The 23367-nt window shown below is 45.9% G+C and overlaps 1 protein-coding gene and 1 pseudogene across 2 annotated transcripts; both read left to right on the top strand.

Moving 5' to 3' along the window:
* The first annotated feature begins 1837 nt into the window (after nt 1-1837).
* LOC137439785 (gap junction Cx32.7 protein pseudogene) lies at nt 1838-4242 on the top strand (annotated as a pseudogene). Its single transcript, XR_013621400.1, has one exon. The product of XR_013621400.1 is annotated as a gap junction Cx32.7 protein pseudogene (transcript).
* A 16463-nt stretch (nt 4243-20705) lies between these two features.
* LOC137439354 (gap junction alpha-8 protein-like) lies at nt 20706-22084 on the top strand. Its single transcript, XM_068135072.2, has one exon. The coding sequence runs from the start codon at nt 20781-20783 to the stop codon at nt 21678-21680; it is 900 nt and encodes a 299-aa protein (XP_067991173.1). The 5' UTR covers nt 20706-20780; the 3' UTR covers nt 21681-22084.
* The last annotated feature ends 1283 nt before the right edge of the window (nt 22085-23367 follow it).

The raw sequence follows: 23367 nt of genomic DNA, 5'->3' as shown, positions 1-23367 counted from the left end.
GGTCAGTATGAAATGGGTGAATCCTCAGGTGTCCGCTCTGTTGAAGGGGAAATCACACAATGGTAACCGCACATATATATCTATATATAAACTCACCACCTTGCTCAATTTTCCAAGGTTGTCTTCACATTGATAATATCTCACAAAGATATCAAAGCTTCTTTATTGAGACCACATTTTCATCAATCAAACAATCAATATATTCAATTCAATTTATTCAGTTAAATTTATTCAGTTAAATTTATTCAATTAAATTTATTCAGTTCAATTCAATTATTCAATTTCAATTAATTTATCAATATTCATCAATAAATCAAATTAATCATTTTGGATGACTCCTTGCATAATACGGGCTTGGGAATGTGTGTTAGCCCGGGGTCGTGCTAAAGCTACACAACAGGACTCCCAGCTTCGACAGGGCAAGATGCATTCCTGACATTCTTATGACCACCTGCTCGTACCTTGGTTCGTTACCAGTTCCAACCAATGAGTTACACTGAGTTACACTTCCACAAACGTAAATCTTCGCCCCAGGCTAAGGTCTTTTACACTCTGAAGCAGGTTCTCCACAATAATTTGCCTGTATTTGGCTCCATTTATCATTCCCTCAATCCTTACAAATCTCCCTGTCCCTGCCATGGAAAAGCATCCCCATAGCATGATGTTGCCACTGCCATGCTTCACGTTAGGGATGGTGTGAGATGGGTGGTGAGCAGTGCTCAGATTCCGCCAGACGTAGCGCTTTGCATTCAGGCCAAACAGTTCAAATTTTTTCTCATCAGTCTACAGAATCATTTGCATCATGCTCTGAGAGTCTTTCACGTGCCATTTTGCAAACTTCAGGTATGCTGTCACGTGCCTTTTTCTCAGGAGTGGCATCCAGTCTGGCCACTCTCCCATAAAGCCAAGCTTTGTGAAGTGCTGCAGAGACTTGTCCTTCTGCCAGGTTCTCCAATCTCAGCCAAGGAACTCTGTAGTTCTGTCAGTGGTCATTGGGTTCTTGGTCACCTCCCTCACCAAGTTTGTCTTGCCCGGTTGCTCAGTTTGGTCAGACGGCCAGCTCCAAGAAGTATGGGTAGTTCCATATTCTTTCCATTTCGTAATGATGGAGCTCACTGTGCTCTTGGGAACTTTCAACACTCTAGAAATTGTTTTATACCCTTCCCCAGATCTGTGCCCCCTCACAAACCCTCACCAATAAATTATGCTTTAATACTATGGGATATTATGTGTAGATCAGTGACAAAAAAAACTCAATTTAATCCATTTTGAATTCAGGCTGTAACACAACAAAATGTGAAAAGTCAAGGGGAGTGAATACTTTCTGAAGACACTGTACATACTCTTTTTAAAAAATGTTTTCTCTCCTTTTTGTGAAACTCAACTCACCTTTTTTGTATTTTATTGTACAGGGTACCGCCTTGCACCAACATGCCTTGAGAATGCAGGTGCTAGGCGGAACTCTGCACAAGGAAATACAAGGTGCAGCTAGATGCATGCTCAAAATAGCACTTTTCACATCAACACATGGCTAGATTGATGAAGGTTTGATAAAGAAGTTAAACTCCGGTGTTGGCTCCACGAGTAGGGTGGTTTGCTTAAGATCCTAGGGTCTTGAGTTCAAGCCCTTGTCTGGCTGTGGAATTAACACAAGGTGGGTCGACTCAGCCTGTCATCCTTCCGAGGTAGTAAAATGAGTACCAGCTAGCTGGTAAAGGAGCATTGCATCAGCGGCACACCCGTGCCCCCAGAAAATGATGCAACCAACAGCAACAGGCTGCATACGAATAAATAAATAAGATTTAGAAGTCATAAGGACCCTCTCTGAGTCAGGTTTGAAAATTGTTTCAAATCCTGCATTCCTAATGTCCATTTCTCGCAGTGCAAGGCCCTGTTGTTGCTCGACCAAAACAAGTGAGTTCAAGTGTTGAAAGTGGGTAGGAGTACACAAAGTACGACCCAAACCTCAGGTCGAAGGACTTGAGTGGGTGTCTTCATCCAACACCATGGAACATGAGGTGTACCATGTTCTCACCTTTGGGTATGTAATAAATAGACAACGTCTGAAAGGTCATGAGATCTGTAACATCCTGGTGGGGGTACGTGTGTAGGTGCACAGGTGTGCTGTGTGCATGCGTTTGTGGGCTGAGGAAGGAAACGAGTTTGTGTGGTTTCCACTAAGAACTTGAATCGAGGATCTTTAATCCAGATACTGCCTTTTAAAGTTCACATCCACAGAAAATTCAGTCTCGTCTGAGATTCCGAGATGTGGTTGCTGAACTTGGCGCTTCTTATGGCGAAATTGATCAATTGTTTGTTTGTGTAAGGTGTGGTGTGTTGCTACCAGCAAATTCCTGATAGGCTGCACATTTTTGGGGTTTGGCCGAGGTTTTCTTTGTTGCAGCATTTAGCAGCAGATTGACATCAAGGCCACAACTTCGGAGAAACACCGCCCGCTGTGTTCCTGGTCGAGCAGATACTGAGTACGAGGCACCATGGGAGATTGGAGCTTCCTTGGAGACCTATTGGGAAATGCTCAGACACACTCGACGGTAGTGGGGAAGGTTTGGCTCTCCATCCTCTTCATATTCCGGATTCTGGTGCTTGGTGCCGCGGCCGAGTCCGTTTGGGGCGACGAACAGTCGGACTTCTACTGCAACACAGAGCAACCCGGTTGCGAGAACGCGTGCTACGACCAAGCCTTTCCCATATCACACATCAGGTTCTGGGTGCTGCAAATCATCTTTGTGTCGACGCCGGCACTTATCTACCTGGGCCACGTTACGCACATTACACACCGAGAGGAAAGGCGCAAGGAGCGTCTAAAAGCGGAACAGGAGCAACGCAGAGAGCAGTTTTTGGAAAAGTTGCAGCAACACTGCGAGAACATGAAGAAGGGGCTAAAACCAACCCAGAAAAATATTTACAAGCAGCCATCATGCATCGACGAAACAGGAAAAATTCACCTCGAAGGAGCGCTGCTGAAGACTTACGTGCTCAACATCATCAGCAGGACGATTCTGGAGGTGGGTTTTGTCATTGGACAATACTGGCTCTATGGTTTTAAACTAGACCTACTCCACAAATGCGAAAATGATTATTGCCCGAACGAAGAGGACTGCTTCGTGTCGCGTCCAACGGAGAAAACCATTTTCATCATTTTCATGTATGTGGTCGCATTCCTATCGCTCTTCCTCAACTTGCTGGAGATCAACCTCCTGGGCTACCACAAGGTCCGCCGAGCGTTGTCTAGCCGGACCATTTACAGCCAGAATGATTCACCTCCTGCGTTTCCCACGAAGCAATTCAGCGTGTCCGAAACAAACCTCAAAATTGCGGCGACGATGCTGCCTCCCGGTAGCATTATGGGGAGGGAGGAAAAGCTGGCGAGCGAGGATAACATGGGAAACTTAGTTACCGAACTCGGTCATGAATACGAATCTTCACCGGCAGAGCTCACCGTTCCCTGGAGCAGGGTGCCGCTCCTACCTGATGATGTCCCAGGGCACGACACCACGGACGCGGTCAATGGCGACATAAAGCGCGGTCCTCCACATCAGCCCGCGGATGCTTCTCAAGGTTCACGCTTTCAAAGGATGGACAGCAAACGATTCAGCGATCTCCAGGTCTAAAGTCGTGGGCGAAGGGCTCCTTCTACAAGTCAATGGCTTCTGTCTGGTCTCTCCACTTGCTCTATACCCTGTGGCTATTTTGCTTTTGGTATTGGTCTCGGCTTTGCTTTGTCTGACATTTCATCTAATACCAGGTTGTTGCGGTAGGTATGCGATGTTTGCTTTGCACACCGTTTTGAGTACATAGGAGTAGAGATGCAGGAACCTGTCGAGAACGTCCTTGGAGAATCGAAGTTTCTTTTTCATTTGACTCTGTTTCGATGTCTTTTTTTTTTATCATTCGGTCACCAAGGCCGAGTTGCTCCCGAGGTCGCTGAGTCTCGAACTGCTTGTTCCGTGAAGAACAAATGGAAATCTGGGATAAATTGGGGGTAGAACGAATTACCTTTTTGCAATTACCTTTCATTAGACTCGCAGCTTTCGCAGGGTCTTGATTAGCAATACCTTGATGTTGTTTGGATTTCTGATGCTAATTATTGCTTTCATGATGTTTTCAATTTTATGAATTGTGTGTGTGTGTGTGTGTGTGTGTGTGTGTAAAATATGGTTACTTTTTGAAGAAAAAGCTCTTTTTGAAGTCGATGAGTAAATTTGCCAACTCCACAAACCAGTACGTGTTGTGTGTTTTTGTGTCCCTGCACTTCCCAACAATCCTCGTGTGGGTGAAAGATTGCATTTGATACAACAATGAATGATCTATATGAGAGTAGATCTTCATGCACCCACACACAGACACTCCCAAGAGATCGAACGACGCCGCTGGCTGATTCTGGTGAGACACCAACCAGTGACCTTTACCAACAGTTAAGCACAGATGGTCAGGAGTTGGTAATTGGTGGCTCCCTGGGTCACACAATCACTTTTGATCGTTCATGAAAAAAATATATGACGTGGCCAACTCCAAGTGCCCTTATCCTCCAACGATCTCTCTTCTACCTTCTTCTTGAATCCCAGATCATTGTACTTTGTAAAACAAGTGAACAGAAAACAAATAGCTAAAACTTGTGGTGAGAAGGAACCACGACTTTTACCTGTCTCGACAGTTTTTTTTTTTTTTTTTTGCATACAAGATCGAGGCTCGTGTAAGAATTAACATTAATGACAAAAAAAAAAAACGGACACATAAGACGAAATAAAAGGAGCGGGAGACAAGATGGGGAGAGAGGGGGAAGCACACGTACAACATTTGAGATCAAGGACATCGGGAGATCTGTGGGAGGGAGAGGGCTTGGGGGAGGAGGCGTGGAAAGGGGGTGGGGGGTGGGAGAGGTAAAGAAAAACAACACATGGACACAGCGAGGACTTCCAGGAAAGAAGTCGGTATTTCAGAAAAGTGGATCTGGGGTGAATTAATGGGGGTAGAAAAGATCAAGGTTTTGGATGGGGGAAGATAAGAGATGGTGGTGAACAGCTGTTTTAAAGACCTGGAGGGAGGAGTGGGATTGAAGAGAGTGGGGGACTTTGTTCCAGAGGCGGGAGAAAATCAGAATGAAACAGTGAAGGTGAGCAGAGTCTTGATTTTGGCAGTTTCTCCAGAAGAGGGTTGCAAGCAGATCTTGTGCGACCTGTAGGAGTATTTAGGAGACAGAGCACAGACACGGCTGGGGGTGGGGGGGGGGGGGGGTAGGCCAGAGAGGAGTCGGTAGAAGACAGAAAGACCACCAACCTGCCTGTGATGAGTGAGTGAAAGGCCCTCAGAGTTAGCTTCATCGCGGGAGATTCCAATGATTCTGAATGGTTTGGTTTCAACAGCGTGAAGCCGAGCTAGGTGTGAGGCAGGAGCACCAGCCCAGAGATGGGAGAGTAGTATTCCATTGAGCTGCGGATGAAAGCCTTGTATGTGGTGAGGAGCTCAGGTGTGCCAAAGAAGGCCTTCGCGCGATGGAGGATGCCTATTTGGTGACTGGCTTTGGAGGCCAGCTTGGAAATGTGGTTCACCCAGGAAAGATCATGGCAGATTGTGAGACCCAAGAGCTTGAGCGACAGTACTTCTTGGAGAGGATTGTTGAGAAAGTATATGGGAGGGTTGTCCAGGCGGTCTTTTCGGAGAGACATAGTAAGAGTGAGATTTGTCAGGATTGAAAGACATGTTCCACTTGTTTGACCAGTCTGTGATTTTGTGCAGGTCTGCAGAGAGTGAGAAGGCTGCAGACTGCCGATCTAAGGGATGAGGTATGGAGCGGCAGAGAGTGGAGTCATCAGCAAAGAGATAGGGACGATTTCCAGAGAGTCGGAGAGATCATTGATGAAGACCTGAAAAAGCACAGGGCGCTCCGAGACAGCAGAAGCTGCTTGTCCAGAGTAGAGTGACCTGGTCTGAATCCAAATTGATGATCCGAGATCAAGCCATTGGAGAAGAGGAAGGATTTAATGTCAGAAGCGATGATGGATTCCATGGCCTTGCTGATTATTGGGAGCAGGCTGATTGGTCTGTAGTTGCAAGGATCTGTTTTTGCACCTTTTTTGTGTAAAGCAGTAATGTTGGCTGATTTCCAAGCAGATGGCAGATGACAGATGACCTTGAGCAAAAGAGAGGGTGAAGAGAACAGAGAGAGGGTGAGATAGAGTGGCAGAGCAGGATTTTAGGACCCGTGGGCTGATGCCATCTGGTCCAGTTGCAGAATCAGAGTCGAGGTTTGACAGAAACTTCTCCACCTTGTCAGGAGAGAAGGACACAGAGTCCAGGAGCAGCTGAGTTCGACTGGGAAAGGTGGTTACAGATTTTGAGGCAAACACAGAGTTGATGCATTCGTCTTTTTCACGTGCGTTGTCAGCTGTGTGGCCGTTTGAGGTTAGGGAGGGGATGGAAGGGGAACAAACAACAGAAACAGATTTGACCAGACGCCACCAGGATTTGGAGGGCGGAGACAGATTTGAGAGTTCAGTCTTGAGAGTAGAGATATATTGTTTCCTGGCTCTCCTGAGGGTAGACACACACTTGTTCAGAGCTTTGTGAAAGGAACTGAGATTACCTTCAGTTGGATTAGCCTTCCAAGAGGTGAAGGTAAGTTGCTTCATGGCAACTGCCTCACCACAAGATTCAGTGTACCATGAACGGGAGGAAGGGTACGACAACTGAAGACGAGATGGGATAAATCTGTGCATGAGAGAGAGAGAGAGAGAGAGCAATTTACTTTGGAAGAATTCCCAGGAAGAGTTGATGTCAGAGGCAGTAGAGATGGGAGACCAGTCCAGATGATTCATGGCTGCTTGAAGACCACGCCAGTCAGCCTGAGTGAAATGCCAGACTCATCGGTGCTGAGGAGGCTCTCTGAGAATGGCCAAAGAGATATCGACTTTAACAAGGAAATAATCAGAAGAACCGATTGGAGCAGAAGAAGAGCAGCAGACATTTGCAGGGAAGTTTGTCATAACCAAGTCTAGAAGAGGAGATGCTCCGTTGACTGAGATCCGGGTCGGTAAATTGACAGATTGTGTCAGTCCCAGTGAGGTGCAGAAGTCCTTTGCTGAGGTGCCATGGCTGGTGAGAGAGGTACCCACATCCAGCCAGCTGGCATGATGACAGTTGAAGTCGCCACATATGAGGAAGAGAGAGTTGGGATGAGTGGATAGAAGTTGGTCCATGTTGTCAGACAGCGAAATGTAAATGGAGTCATCACTGTTTGGAGGATGGTACAGAACATATATGAACAAAAGGTGGGAGCAGAGAGGAAGCCGTAGCCAGAGGTACTCCTGGGGGTGAGGTGGAGAGAGGGCAGTGCAAGGAGAGTGAGTAGGAGAGTTTTTGATAAATATAACAACCCCACCACCAGGACGAGGCTCAGGTCTATCATACCGGAGGATGGAGTAACCAGGAAGAGATATTATGGAATCGGAGACATCTCGAAGGAGGAAAGTTTCTGTTAAGCAGATTACATCTGGTTTGTGAATTTCCTTATTTCTGTTAGTTGCCTCTTGCGACACACAGGGATCACCAGTGAACTGGTGCTCAATTTGTCAACCTCAGAAGGATGACAGGCTGAGTCAACCCCCCCTGGCTTTAATTCAGCGATTGACAGGGATTCGAAACCAGGATCCTCGGTATCCCAAGCCAGCATCCGGACCACTAAGCCAACACCAGGCTTTGAGAGTATCTAACTAAGTATCTAAGGTAAGGAAGATCGTTTTGGGTAGATCCACGTTGGAATGGAGGAAGTAAAGGAACAGCTCAGACATTTAAGAGTAGATAAAGCTCTGGGGCTGATAATAGCCGGCGAAGCCGGTGTTGTGAATGAACGCGTACGTATTATGTTGAAAAGCCAGATGTTGCTGGATCCTTTGAGAATTTCGAAGCTTTGACGCACCAAATCGCTCAATCTTGCAGATGCGGAAGTATGCATAAACAAGTGCGAAAAAGTTCAATAGGAGTTTGTTTCACCCGTTTTTTTTTGATTCACAATCTTATGCACCTCTAATTTGTAATTAAAATACTTTAAGACCAACCGCGTTCCCCGGGCCCGCACGGGCCCTGGTTATCTTCAACGAAAATCGTCACCAAACACCGGAACCAATGAGATTCGAGCATTTGAAAAAATATTTCAAAAACCAAATCGCTCCATGGAGGCCGCCATCTTGCGGATGCGGAAGTATGCATAAAAAATTGAGAAAAAGTTCAATAGGAGTTTGTTTCACCTGGTTTTTTTTGATTCACAATCTTATGCACCTCTAATTTGTAATTAAAATGCTTTAAGACCATCTTTGTTCCCTGGGCCCACACAGGGCCCTGGTTATCTTCAACGAAAATCGTCACCAAACACTGGAACCAATGAGATTCGGACATTTGAAAAAATATTTCAAAAAAGCTTATTACCGCGTTTCGGAGGCTGAAAACGGCATCAAATATTCTAAAATTGACGAAGAATTATTTTTTAGAAATCTCGCGGCCTTAAGCCCCAGTCATACCGGCCATTTTCAGGCCACGAATCACCACGACCTAAGATCGGGGCGACATTCTTGGCCAGATCGTATTGGGGTCCTGGCGATTCCTGGATGATCGGGGGTGTACTTGGCAGTTCGGGTCGAGACGGGAAGCCGCCCCGACAATTTTGAACTGTTCAAAATTATCGTGGCGATTCGTGGCGTTTTTCAAACTCTTGCTGCTGTCTGGAGGGTGTCGTACGGGCGCGTGTGGGCATCGGGAAAATGGTCGTGGAGTGTCTTGCGGCGGTCGGGAAACTTGGCTGCCACGATTCGCTCCGCATCCAGCAAGCACTGATACGACCGCCGTACGTCCTCACATGGACGCCGTACGACTGCCATCACGATCTTCCAAGAATTGCCCCGATCCGTCCCGACCACGTTCGCGCAACAGTACGACGACTCACGATCATTGCCGATCTCTCACGAATTAACAAGACTCCGCCAAGACTGCCTTAAGCATGCAGTAAGCACCAGTAGGCGCCAGTACGACCTGTCACAAGACCGGGTATATATAGGCGATCCCCGGCGGTGAAATCATTTCATCTCCTGATTCCAAGCTGGTCACATCAATCACATCCAAGCTGGTCACGGCGGCCGCGTGATTGTGCATGTCTTCCTGGATCCCCCCCCCCCTCTTCCTGGCTGGCGACATCATTGGAAGGCTTGGAGTTGATGATTTATATTAACAACATACAAAAATAACGTGAATTAGCGTCGTCTGAATTTTAAGATCGTAGTTAGGTCGGCGTGATTCTTGGCCGTTCTTATATAGGGCAAGGACGGCCGCCGCGCAGTCGGGCTCGGATGGGTGGGCACGTACGCGTGCGTACTGCGGTCGTAGTGCCGTCGTAGTGCAGTCGTAGTGGGATCGGGGTGGATCGGGGCGGATCGGGGCAGATCGGGGCGAAGACGTGTGGGCACGGGCTAGGACTTGTGGCGATCTTGCCGCGCACTTGGCGGATCGGGCTTTGTCGGCGCGGCGGTCATGGCGCGATCATACGGGAGTCGTGGCAGGGGTGTTTTGGTATGACTGTGGGAAAATTTACAGCCGATCTTGCCGAAAAGTCGTGTTGGTGCGGGGAATCGCCAGATCGGGTGATCGGGGCGATTCGTGGCCACTCAAATCCGGTATGACTGGGGCTTTAGGGGCCGACTAAGACGGTACCGACTACACCTACCTACTACGAGTACCCGACTGCAAAGTCACAATGAGCCGGCGAAGCCAAAGCCTCTTGCCACTATTTTACCCATCACTATGACTATGGCATCAGTAGGTTAATAGGTAGTTGGTTGAAGGTAGGTGTAGTCAGTACCGTACCTAGTTCAAAATGACACCATTTGCATTCTGGATGAGATTAAAATTTATAAAATTTCCTTCTGGATTAATTCGGTGAATTCCGTCTCAACTTCGGATATTTCCGGCCGTGAAAAATTGTCCCCTACGGCCGCGAGATTTCTAAAAAATAATTCTTCATCAATTTTAGAATATTTGACGCCGTTTTCAGCGTCCGAAATGCGTAATAAGCTTAAAAAAAATATTTTTCAAATGCTCGAATCTCATTGGTTCCGGTGTTTGGTGACGATTTTCGTTGAAGACAACCAGGGCCCGGGGAACGAGGTTGGTCTTAATGTATTTTATTTACAAATTAGAGGTGCATAAGATGTGAATCAAACAAATATGGGTGAAACAAACTCCTATTGAACTTTTTCACAATTTTTTTATGCATAGTTCCGCATCCGGAAGATGGCGGCCACCATTGAGTGATTTGATGTTTGAAATATTTTTTCAAATGCTCGAATCTCATTGGTTCCGGTGTTTGGTGACGATTTTCGTTGAAGATAACCAGGCCCATGCGGGCCGAGGTTGGTCTTAAAGTATTTTAATTACAAATTAGAGGTGCATAAGATTGTGAATCAAACAAAGACGGGTGAAACAAACTCCTATTGAACTTTTTTCAATTTGTTATGCATACTTCCGCATCCGCAAGATGGCGGCCTCCATTGAGCGATTTGGTGCGTCAAAGCTTTGAAATTCTCAAGCCAAGGGATCCAGCATAATCTGGTTTTTGAACATAATACGTATGCGTTCATTCACAACACCGGCTTCGCCGGCTACCAACTACCTAATCTACTGATGCCATAGTGATGGGTAAAATAGTGGCAAGAGGCTTTGGCTTCGCCGGCTCATTAGACTAGGCTAAATTTCTGATTTTTTTTTGGCAGAGGCATTTCTGAGTAAAAGTTGGTATCCGGGCGTTTTAGGTGGATATGAGGGTGCTGATCACGAAAAAAACGGATACCAAGCTGAAATGTGCATATTTAGGGCCTAAATCAGCAAAAAACAAAATGGCCGCCAAAAAAGTTTATGCGATATTTGTTTTTTTTCTTCAGAAAAGTGGAATGTCGTAGTAATACTTGGTATCCATGCTTATTAGCTGTATATGAGGGTGCTGATCACGATAAAAAATAATACCAAGCTGAATATTACATATTTAGGGCTTAAATCAGCCAAAAAACAAAATGGCCGTCAAAAAAAGTATACGCGATATTGACATTTCTAATTTTCTTTTAAAAATAGGAATGTCATAGTAGCACTTGGTATCTATGCTTATTAGCTGTATGTGAGCGTGCTGACCACGAAAAGATAGGATACCAAGCTGAATTGCAGGCTTTCAATGGAAGATGTTTCATACACCATATTGGCTTTTATTGCCGTTTTACCTTGATTGGCATTACATTGCTTTCAGATCACTGTCAACTGTATTTTCTAGTTAAGGTTGTTATCATGTCTAGTTAAGGACGGTTTATTTACCGGGACGGTGACATGCAACCTCTCTTTCTTTTATTTTCAGACTAAATCAAGATGGATCCTGTTGCTACTCTGAAACGACCATCATCGATTGACTTCGCCTTATGCATTTTATGCCAAACAGATGGGGATTTGCGATCTGCCAGCAATCAAGGTCTAGCCACACTCGCTAAGGCTTACGAAACCAGAAAGAAATTACGCGACCCAAAAAACCGCAATATAATTGAGCGTCTGGATCTGGCGTTGGGTTCGAATACCACCTCAATCGTATGGCACAAAAACTGTTATGTCCAATTCACCGATAAAAATAAACTTCTTCGCCTAGAAAGACTGGAAGATCATCATCAGGACCGAGAAAATGTACCAACATGCAGCTCAGTTGTTGGGTCTACCCAAGGTCGTGTCATACGTCGGAGCTCTGTCAAGCCAGTTGACTGGACGCTGTGCATGTTTTGTCAGGATCGTACGTCAAAACAACGATTAAGTTCAGTTATGACATTCAATGTCAGCAAAGATATTTTAGAGGCATCTAAATTACATCACAAGCTATGCTTCAGTTTGGCAGGCGTTAGTGACCTCATCGCAGCGGAAGGTAAATATCACCTTCCTTGCTTAAGTTCGTTCAAAAGAAGTACATCCAAAGTCAAAGAAGATTTTCACACCAGTCAAGACTTACCTTTGATATGGCTTTCTTCAGAACTTATGTATGCAGCCCAAAAGGGTCATGTGCTGAGGCTAAGTGACGTCTGGGATCGGTATGTAAATCTTTCAGAGGAAGCTAACACAGTTATTCCGAAGTCCTTTGTAAGTCGTCGGACAACATTCAGGGAAAAACTGCAATCTCGAGTAGGTGATACCATCCTCTTTGTTCGACCTGATGGTGGGACATCTCAGAGAGAAACGTTGTTGGTACCATCTAAGTATACCGGCAATGCTGTATCTGGACTGACGGATGAAGCAGACGAACAACTAACAATGCCTAGGTTCGGGCCTGAAGAGGACATCTTCCTGTCGCTGGTGCATGTTGCCCTAAAACTTCGAGGAGATTTGCTTGATAAGCCTGGCCACGTGGGATTTGAAGTGAGCATCGGAAACGCACTAAGTTGCGTACCAGAGACTGTCTACATGTTCCTCAAGCTCTTATATGGTGGTCCGTGTCAGCTTGAAATAGAACCGTGCGTTGCCAAAGAAGATGATACGAAACTAGAACAACAAGTCCTCAGCAGCGCTCAGGACATGGTATATGGAGTGAGCGGAGGCAGTAAACTGACGCCGAAACATATAGGGCTCGGCAGCACCCTGCACCAAACTACACGATCTAAGGAGTTGGTGGAAATGTTCCATAAGGCAGGACACACCCTCAGTTACCATCAAGTGTTGCAGTTGGACACAACCTTAGCCAAGTCCACAATTAAGTCTATGAATCCAAACACCGGTGCCGTCATACCACCTAATCTAGTTCCTGACCGCTTTCTGTTCTACACTGCTGACAATATCGACATACTGGATGAGACATTGGACGGAAAAGAAACCTTCCATGCCACTCAGCTGGCAGCGTGGCAGAGAGGACCATCCGCAGACGTGAAGTGGGACAGCATGGTTCTTTCTAAAGACCGAATGCTGCATGTCCCAGAGGTCATGGACACCTTAAATGCTGCAACTATGCCTGCCGTCAGGGCCGAACCATCTTTCAGTGGCCAAGTGGAAAAAACTTGGTATCATCAACCGTCCAAGGACACTGATTGTGCAGCAAGGGCCCAATCGGTGGATTTAGCGTTCAATTTCATGTGACTCAACTCAACAACGGAAACCAGTTGGACAGTATTCAATGAGTCCCTGACACAAAATGATCCTCCACAAACTACAGTTGGCTATATGCCCATAATCCTGGCACCAGCGCACGAGTTTGATACACTCAAAACAGTCGTGGAGCGATGTTTGGAAGTTTCATCTCGCTTCGGACAAGAATACACGGTACTGAGTGTGGATCAAGCACTTTATTGCAAGCTCATGGAGTTGAAGTGGTGCAATCCGGAGTACAAGAAGAGACTCATTCCACGTCTAGGAGGGCTACACATTTCAATGAACTTTTTAAAAGTTATTGGAGAACACATGCACGGATCTGGATTGGCAGAGGCCTGGGTTGAAGCTGGTCTAATGGGACAGAACACCATTGAAGCAGCATTGGCTGGCAAAAAGTTCAACAAAGCCATGCGAGCACACAAAATTACATGCCAGGCCCTATGGCGACTATTAGGACCCAATCTACTAGACTATGTGAAAGAAGCCGACGAGCAACTGCATATTCAAATATCCAAGGCTGCATCCGACCTGGCAGCTGTTGAGATCCTTGTCACCTTGCTGACAAACCCAACGTTTTCATCATTGATGTCAGATTTCCTGGAACGCAGAAAGGAGGACAATGTCAACTTCTCTTTCTGGTGGGGATACCTGGAAATGGTAGCAATTCTACTTATGTTCACAAGAGCCCAACGAGATGGACTTTGGGACCTTCACATCCATTCATTCACCTGCATGCTACCTTTCTTTCTCAGGTATGACCATGTAAACTATGGACGCTGGGGTCCTGTCTACTTGGCTGAAATGAGAAACCTACCAGAGTCAGTTCTCGAAGAATTCAAAAAAGGAAATTTTGTGGTCAAACGGTCGGCGCGTAAGTTCAATCAGGTTGATCCCGACCAGGCACAAGAGTGGTTGAATGGAACTGGTAAAAGGGCCGGAGGAATCGTTGGTATCACCAAAACCAATACAGCCTTGAACAGATGGGCATTGTCTTACAACCTGAGAGCACATATTGCAGCAGATACGCGTGAAATGTTGCAGATATATCCAAAAGACTTGCTCAGCCATAACGAATCGAAACCAGCAAGACAACAACGTGACAATGCAGACGAGAACATTCTGCTCAGCATATTGGAACGCTTCCATGTGTTTGCACCTGATACGCATCACGCTGCGCTGCAAAACATTGCAACAAAAGACGTTGCTAGCGAAGAAATCCAAACATCGCTACTGAACGCACGAGTCATGGGTCAGAAACAACTGGATGAATTTGTGGAGGATAGACTTGTTGGAGACGCAGAAACCTCAGTGCCTCAGCACTCATTGTATGACACCATCAAGAAGAACAATGCTCCAACATTCGACGATCTTTATAAGGTAGTACAACACAGTGCCGAAAAGAACAAACGCACTGTTCTGAAAGCTGATCAAAACTTCCTCCAACGTTTGGTAACGGCATATGCATCTGGCCGCACGATCAACTTGGACAACGTGTTGAACCACGAACTTCTTCGAGTACCAGTCTCGCTGGCAGAGCTCAATGGCAATTTAAGGACAGGAAACAAATCGTTGCTGGCTGATATGTTGACAGCAGATGTTCCATGTCCTGCTACGCTCGATCTGCACGGGAAATCAGCTTGTCTTGTTATAGATGGACAGGCTCGAGTCGTGGCCATTGGGAAATCGGTTGCTGCCAAGACATTTGGAGACTTGGCAGACGTTTTCACAAGATCAATCTTCCAGTCAGGAATGCAATATCTTCGCATAGACGTTGTATTTGACAGATACCGAGATGAGTCGATCAAAGCAGGAACAAGAACCAAACGAACAAAGACAAGTCGTCCAATACGTCGTATTGTAGAAGGACGGGAGGTGCCACTGCCTAACTCCTGGATAAACTTCATTGCCCTTCCAGAAAACAAGGCAGCCCTTGCTCGCTTCTTCTCGGAAGAACTTCTGGCACATGCTCCTGGTGATACAGAGATTGTGGTTGCAGGGGGGTTTGACGATGAGCGTGAAATCAGGTCATCACGTGGCAATACTGACCTCACTCCACTAAAAGCAACACACGAAGAAGCGGACACACGCATAATTCTACATGTCATAGATAGTCGGCTGGACACTGTAGTTGTATGTGTGAGAGACACTGATGTCATGCTGTTGTTGGTGGCACATTTTCCGCGTGTCAGTTGCAGAAATCTATGGATGATGGCTGGTACTGCCCAGAAGAGAAAGTACATACCCATAGGTCCATTATATCACAACTTGCCATCAAATTCAGTCCAATCACTTCTGCCATTTCACGCTCTTACGGGATCGGACACGACATCGCACATCTGTGGACACACGAAACGTTCAGCATGGAAAGTCTTCCTTGAGTATCACCACCTTCTTGTGGGTTTGGGAGTAGGGAATTTGACCCCTGAAGTGTCAAAATCGACAGAAATATTTGTCTGCAAAATCTACGGGATGAACAATCTGGAGACAACAGATAGCGTTCGTCGGGTCATGTTTGAGAAGGCCTGCAAACCAGAAGCGATGCCACCCACGAGCGATGCTCTCAAATTCCACATCCAGCGTGTGCATTACCAATCTCTGATATGGAAGGAGGCACACTGCCCACTTCCGAACCTGCCGAATGTCACGGAGTTGGGATGGAAAAGGGTCGCTACCAATTTGCAACCAGTGCTGATGACACTCCATCCAATTCCTGAGTCGTGTCTTGAACTTGTTTCTTGCAGTTGCAGGTCACGGTGTCGTACCATGCGCTGTAGCTGCCGTAAAGCAAAACTTGGCTGCACAGCTGCATGTGTATGTCGGCAAGAAACTGACCAGGACGGTTGCTTTAATGACAATGTGTAATGTGTTAACGACATTATTCAACTTACCGTCGAGCCTGCATATCGTAAAAGACGTCATGACTGTGCTACCTGTATATAGTTAAACGTTCATATGTGATTGTTCACTGCATGTAATCGTATTAATCAATGAAGATCAAAAGTAAAGTTGTATTGCCTTGTAATCGTGTTGTTTATTATATGAGCTGTGTGGCACAAGGGTCCATGTGTAAGTGTCTGTAGATATCATTTTAGCTGCAGTTAGCCGATATTTAGAGCTATTTTGTGAGCAACCACCTTGAATGTGTCCTGTTTCAGTATATAGCTTTGGTCCAACACTAATAATAGTGCGCTCATATGCTTCCTTGACCTCGATAACCTGGGGCTAGACATCAAAATAATGATTCTATGTTCACTAGAACTGGAGATATCGTCAATATAAGATTTGATGGCGGCCATCTTGGAAAATGGCCGAAACATCGATTTCTGCTAAAATAGTATATACAAATTTGATTGCCCGGAAATATTCATCTTGTTTCACGTAAAGTGTACTTGTTGAAATGTCTTCCTGTGTGATTCTGAGTTCAGCGGCTAAAAGTTAAATATTTTGGCGGCCATTTAGTTTTTTCCAGATTTGAGCATCAAATACCAAAAATTCAGCTTGGTGTCCTATTTTTTCATGATCAGCACCCCCAAAATAGGTTAAAAACACTTGTTACCAACTTTTACTCAGAAATGCCCCTATAACTTGTATTAGATGCATTTCTGGAAATTTAGCCTAGTCTACATTGCGGCTTTGCAATCGGGTACTAGTATACACCTGATTGCATTGAGGAGGTGGCTGAGCAGGTAAGCGAGATGTTAACAGAGCAGGTAAGTGGGATGTTAACAGAGCAGGTACGTGGGATGTTAATGGATATCTTTAATATCTCACTGGAGTCGGGACAGGTCGCAGATGATTGGAGAGTAGCAAATATAACTGTTATTAAAGAAAGGATCCAGAGAAGAATTGGAGAGCTATAGACCTGTTAGTTTGACCTCAGTTATGGGGAAGGTGTTGGAGACATTAATTAGGGACTAGATGAGAAACCATTTGAAGAAATATAAACGAATTAAAGGCAGTCAGCCTGGGTTTACCAAAGGTAGGTCTTGTCTTACAAATCGCTATTGGTTATTGTTTCGTGATGTTGGCAATTCAGATTGCAAGGATGAAAATTGGGTGTTTGGGTGTTTTAACACCCTTTTTGAAGACTATTCACGAGGTGCTCATAAGAAGAAAAAAACCCCGATGTGGTGGTGTACCAATATGGCGACCGGCCATCTTGATCAGCCCACTGCACCTCGCTGGGTTATTAAGCCGCCATTTTGTTTCGGCCTTCTCAAACGTGCCTTGCCTTGGAAACACGATCGATTTTCGTTACATAATTGAAGCATATTGTCGTGTGAGTACCCTGTAGTGAACACCGCAGGGTGACACGGATGACCAAACGAGCTTTACTCTGAGGCGTTCAATCCAAAATATGACAGTATTCTTTACACACAAGGGAAGGAGGATGACGAACTTACCTGGACGGCTTCCACTCGACGTCTTCACACCTGGATAAATTAAAGCCCCAGTCATACCGGATTTGAGTGGCCACGAATCGCCCCGATCACCCCCGATCTGGCGATTCCCCGCACCAACACGACTTTTCGGCAAGATCGGCTGTAAATTTTCCCACAGTCATACCAAAACACCCCTGCCACGACTCCCGTACGATCGCGCCGTGACCGCCGCGCCGACAAAGCCCAATCCGCCAAGTGCGCGGCAAGATCGCCACAAGTCCTAGCCCGTGCCCACACGTCTTCGCCCCGATCCGCCCCGATCCACCCCGATCCACCCCGATCCCACTACGACTGCACTACGACGGCACTACGACCTCACTACGACCGCAGTACACACGCGTACGTGCCCACCCGTCCGAGCCCGACTGCACGGCGGCCGTCCTTGCCCTATATAAGAACGGCCAAGAATCACGCCGACCTAACTACGATCTTAAAATTCAGACGATGCTAATTCACGTTATTTTTGTATGTCGTTTATATAAATCATCAACTCCAAGCCTTCCAATGATGCCGCCAGCCAGGAAGAGGGGGAGGGGATCCAGGAAGACATGCACAATCACGCGGCCGATGTGACCAGCTTGGATGTGATCGATGTGACCAGCTTGGAATCAGGAGATGAAATGATTTCGCCGCCGGGGATCGCCTATATATACCCGGTTTTGTGACAGGTCGTACTGGCGCCTACTGGTGCTTACTGCATGCTTACGGCAGTCTTGGCGGAGTCTTGTTAATTCGTGAGAGATCGGCAATGATCGTGAGTCGTCGTACTGCTGCACGAACGTGGTCGGGACGGATCGGGGCAATTCTTGGAAGATCGTGATGGCAGTCGTACGGCCTCCATGTGAGGACATACGGCGGTCGTATCAGTGCTTGCTGGATGCGGAGCGAATCGTGGCAGCCAAGTTTCCCGATCGCCGCAAGACACTCCACGACCATTTTCCCGATGCCCACATGCGCCCGTACGACACCCTCCAGACAGCAGCAAGAGTTTGAAAAACGCCACGAATCGCCACGATAATTTTGAACAGTTCAAAATTGTCGGGGCGGCTTCCCGTCTTGACCCGAACTGCCAAGTACACCCCCGATCATCCAGGAATCGCCAGGACCCCAATACGATCTGGCCAAGAATGTCGCCCCGATCTTAGGTCGTGGCGATTCGTGGCCTGAAAATGGCCGGTATGACTGGGGCTTAACTCAAACGACACAAGATTAAAATGTACAAAAATACCGGCTTTATTAAAGAAAATGTCGGGAACAAAGATGCACGATAAAACTAAATTCATAACTGGAGCACCCACATACAGACAAACAATGGGAAAAATAACTGGAAAATAAATATATGTGATTTGTGGCACTGACTCTGATAGGCTCTTGAACCTCGCCAGGAATCGTCCCGGGCCCCACATCCTTGTGCGCGAAAACCGCAGGCTGCACTCCGGTGGGCGCGAACTAGGCCTCACCTCGCGGTCCGCTCACTCCTGGCTTCATGCACGAAGCGAACAGGCCTTGGCGCTGCTCGTTCTTCCAGCCGCACTTGTCCTCACAATCTCGTTCACCAACACCAACACCAAAGCCAGACGATGCGAACCAGCCACGAGAAGACGAAGAGGAGCGATGTTCAACCACCAAGTATTTTTGAGGTCAACATAGGCCAAAAGGTCAACATAGGCCAAATTTCTAAAATCCTCAATTTTCATCTGATTGACTTGAAATTTTAAGAGGATTTGCATACCAGGTCACTGAATTCAACCACCAATTCTTTTTGAGGTCATCATAGGCCAACAACTTATTTTAGGGATTTCACAAGTAGTGTGTTATGCACGATGTATTTCTTTTTTGTTTATTCTCGCTCTCAGTCATTTCTGTTCTTCAAGATCTTCCCCATGAAGATTATTACTTACAAAATCGAAGATTTTTCAAGTATATTGGTTGGTCTTGTGCATTATTCTGTCCGTCTGTTTGTCTATCAATCGCCTTCAGGTCAAAAATTTTAACCGATCTTTACAAAACATTACCAAATGCTAGTGTTGGGCATAAGGAAGAGGATGATTGACTTTGAGGTCAAAGGTCATCTTGAGGTTAAATTTCTAAAATCGTCATTTTTCATCCGATTGACTTGAAAGCTGAACAGAATTTGCACATTGGTCACTAAATTGAGAAACCAACTATTTTTGAGGTCAAAAGTTCAAAGGTCAACTCAAGGTCAAACTTCTAAAATCATCAATTTTCATCTGAAAAATCGTCACGTTTCATCCTATAACTTGAAAATTAAACAGCAATGACATAATGCATCACTGAATTGAGAAAGCAACTACTTTTGAGGTCAAAGGTCAACTAAATGTCAAAGGACTTCTAACTGAAATCAGCAATTTTCATTGTTTTTACACATCAAAAATCAACAATCTTTATCCATTTAACCTGAAAATTAAAGAGCAATTGCTTCATACATCATGAATGGTAAAAACAACTATTTTTGGGATCAAAATATCAAAGGTTAACTCAAGGTCAATGTTCTCAAATCATCAGTTTTTATCTGAAAAATAATCAATTTCCATCCGATTGAACTGAGCTTAGATTAACATTGTCTTTTTTTTTTTTGGTTTTTTAGTTTTTTAAAAACTTTTTGAACTTTTTTTGAACGATTGAACTTAGTTTTTTTTTTTTTGCTGTGTCATTTCTTGACAGGTATGTTCTTAGCCATGTCCCGTGGCCACGGAACAGAAAACAATTGAAATGTGAGTATGATTGTATAGGAAAAGGTATCTGTAGACGCTGCCAGAGAGGATTGGATGTAAATGTAGGGTAAAAGATGTGCCTTTAAAAAGAATTTTCAAGGAAGATGATAATCTTGTTAAGCTGTGCCACCTTCTTGTGTCGAAGCGATTGATGATTCAGAAATAAGACTTTGTAAGTAGCTTACTTTGACTAGAACACGTCATCATCGTGCTGCAGGACAAGTAAATCAACTATTGGAAGAAGTTCAACCTGAAAACCTCGACCAGCCGAGGCTTGCTCACAGGTAGTTACTGATTGGCTCGATGATATTGGGGGTTTGGCTTCCGCCTTGAAGGAGTTTTTCAATTGCCACCTCTGGTAGCAGGTTCAAATCCAGACAACACCTTCGGAGAGACACCGCTGTGTTCCTGGACGTGTGGAGACTGAGTGCCAGGCACCATGGGAGGAGACTGGGAATTTATGGAACACCTGTTGGTACATATTAAGACATACTCCACCGTGGTAGGCAAGGTCTGGCTTGTCTTCTTCTTCATCTTCCGAATCCTGGTGTTAGTTGCCGCGGCCGAGTCCGTTTGGGGTGACGAACAGTCGGGCTTCACCTGCAACACCAAGCAACCCGGTTGTGAGAACGCGTGCTACGACAAAGCCTTTCCCGTCTCGCACATCAGGTTCTGGGTGATGCAACTCATCTTCGTGTCAATACCGGTAATCTTTTACCTATTACATTCAACGATAATCACCGATAAGTACGAAGAATATGAGGACGGAGAATGCGAGAACGAAGACTGCGAGAGCAATAAAGAAGGGAAAGAGGATCAGTTAAAACTAAGCCTGACATTCCTTGATAAACTGCTGAGCATCAACAATAATGTCGACGAGGAGAAGTTGAAACTGGATTACAAAAGTGAAATGGAAGAGTTAAAACTGGAATCCAAAAGAGAAAAGGAAAAGAAGTTGAATCTAAAATGCCAAAAAGCAAGTGAAGAAAAGCGACTGAAGCGCACGACGTACGTTCTCAGCATCATCAGCAGGACTCTTCTGGAGGTGGCGTTTATCTTTGGACATTACTGGCTCTACGGTTTCCATCTCGATCTTCTCTACAAATGCAGAATTAAGCCGTGCCCAAGGCTCGTCGACTGTTTTGTGTCACGTCCGACGGAGAAAACCATTTTCATCAACTTCATGCTCGCGATTGCATTTGTTTCTATATTAGTCAGTCTGGTAGAGTTGGTCGTGTTTTGTTCGGAGCTGTGCCGCGAATGTTCTTCAAGCTCTTCATCCGCCAAAACCGCACAAGGACGCACGGCCCGTTCATCGGAGGCAACGGGCATCGATTGAACGCAAAACCAGACACCTACCGGCTCGAGTCACGAGATCGTCCTCGGAGGATCGAAGAGTCTTTGAAATGAGATTCTTTGTTTCGATCTCTTTTATCATTCAGTTCGTCGAGGCCGATTTGACGATTTGCTCCTGAACTTGGTGAATCTCGAGCTGCTTGTTCCTGGTCCAGACTTCAAACTTGCTTTCGCAGGGTCATGATTAATATTAGCTTGATGTTGCTTTGGATTTATGAATGCAAATATCACTTTGATGATCTCCTCATGTTTATATGAATGAATGAAGTATTTCTGCAATTATGTATAACCAGCACCTGTGGTATACCTGTGGAAATTCCGTGTAATGTAAAATGTGACTTCAACCATGTTATTCAAAGAACTGTTAAATAAATATGTATCATGGGATTGTTGTTTATTTAATATTGTTGAGCTATGTACTCCCTAAATATGTTAAACTTGATCAAATCAACCCCTCCAATCTACTCCACCCCAGGTCCTCTACTCTGCCCCCCAAATCCGTCATCAATTTGTCACCCCGACCCCAAGTAATCAACTCCCCCCTCTGCCCCCCCCCCCCGAGTCATCAACTCCGACCCCAAGTCATCAACTCCCCCACCCCAAGCTGGACGCCCCAACCCCAGCTAATCAATGACCCCCAACCCTAAAGTCATCAACTCCCTCCCCACTATCCCTCCACCCCAGAACATCAACTCCTCCCCCCCCCCCCAATTCATCAACCTTCCCCTACCACCGCCCCCCCAACCCCAAGGCATCAAGTCCCCCTCCACCCCAGGTCATCAACTCCCCCCCTCCCAATTCATCAACCTTCCCCCTCCCCCCCAACCCCAAGGCATTAACTCCTCCCCCCCCCCAAGTCATCAACCCTCCCCCTCCCCCAACCCCAAGGCATCAACTATCCCCCTCCACCCAGGTCATCAGCTCCTTCCCCACCCCCCCAAGTCATCAACCCTCCCCCTCCCCCCAACCCAAGGCATAAACTCACCCCCCCCCCCAACCTCAAGTCGTCAGCTCTTCTCTCCCAACTCCGTCACCTCTCTGCTAACCACCTCCCCGAACCCCTCACCCACCCCTCAACTATGTTTTCTCCTCCCCCTTTCTTCCCGTTCTTCAACTTACATCATTACACATTATTTCTTCATTTCCTCTTTAGAATGGTGGAATATTTAATTATTCCCCTCCACCATCCACCTCAGTATTATGCAATTACCAAACTTCACTGACTGATCTCTCCATCACTTGCTTTCCTGCCTTCCCGACTTCTCCTTTCTATCCGTTCAGATTCACGGTAGCAGCGAGATATGTTCCACAGAGATTCTTTGTTGTTGTTTTTTTTTAATACAAGATCGAGGTTCGTGTAAGAGCTAACATCAATCACAAAAAATAAAAATAAACGAACACACAAAACATACAATAAAGGGAGCGGGAGACAAGATGGGAGAGAGAGGGAAGCACACAAGTACAACAGCAGAGAAGAGGGACATCGGGAGATCTGTGGGAGGGAGAGGGCTTGGGGAGGAGGAGGCATGGGAAGGCGGGGGAGGGGAGAGTGGGAAAGATATAAAACACATGGACACTGCTATAACTTCCAGGATGGAAAGAAGTCGGGATTTCAAAAAAACGTGGATCTGGGGTGAATTAACGGGGGCAATTCCATGTAATTGTCACTC

This window comes from Myxine glutinosa, chromosome 14, assembly GCF_964187855.1.
Source record: "Myxine glutinosa chromosome 14, kmMyxGlut1.1, whole genome shotgun sequence".
Lineage (NCBI taxonomy): Eukaryota > Metazoa > Chordata > Myxini > Myxiniformes > Myxinidae > Myxine > Myxine glutinosa.
The sequence above is the reverse complement of the archived record's forward strand: the minus strand, read 5'-3'. Positions and strand labels throughout refer to the sequence as shown.

What these genes read in the sequence shown, in the direction of transcription:
- LOC137439354 (XM_068135072.2), top strand. Translation starts at nt 20,781, where the DNA reads ATGGGAGGAGACTGGGAATTTATGGAACACCTGTTGGTACATATTAAG.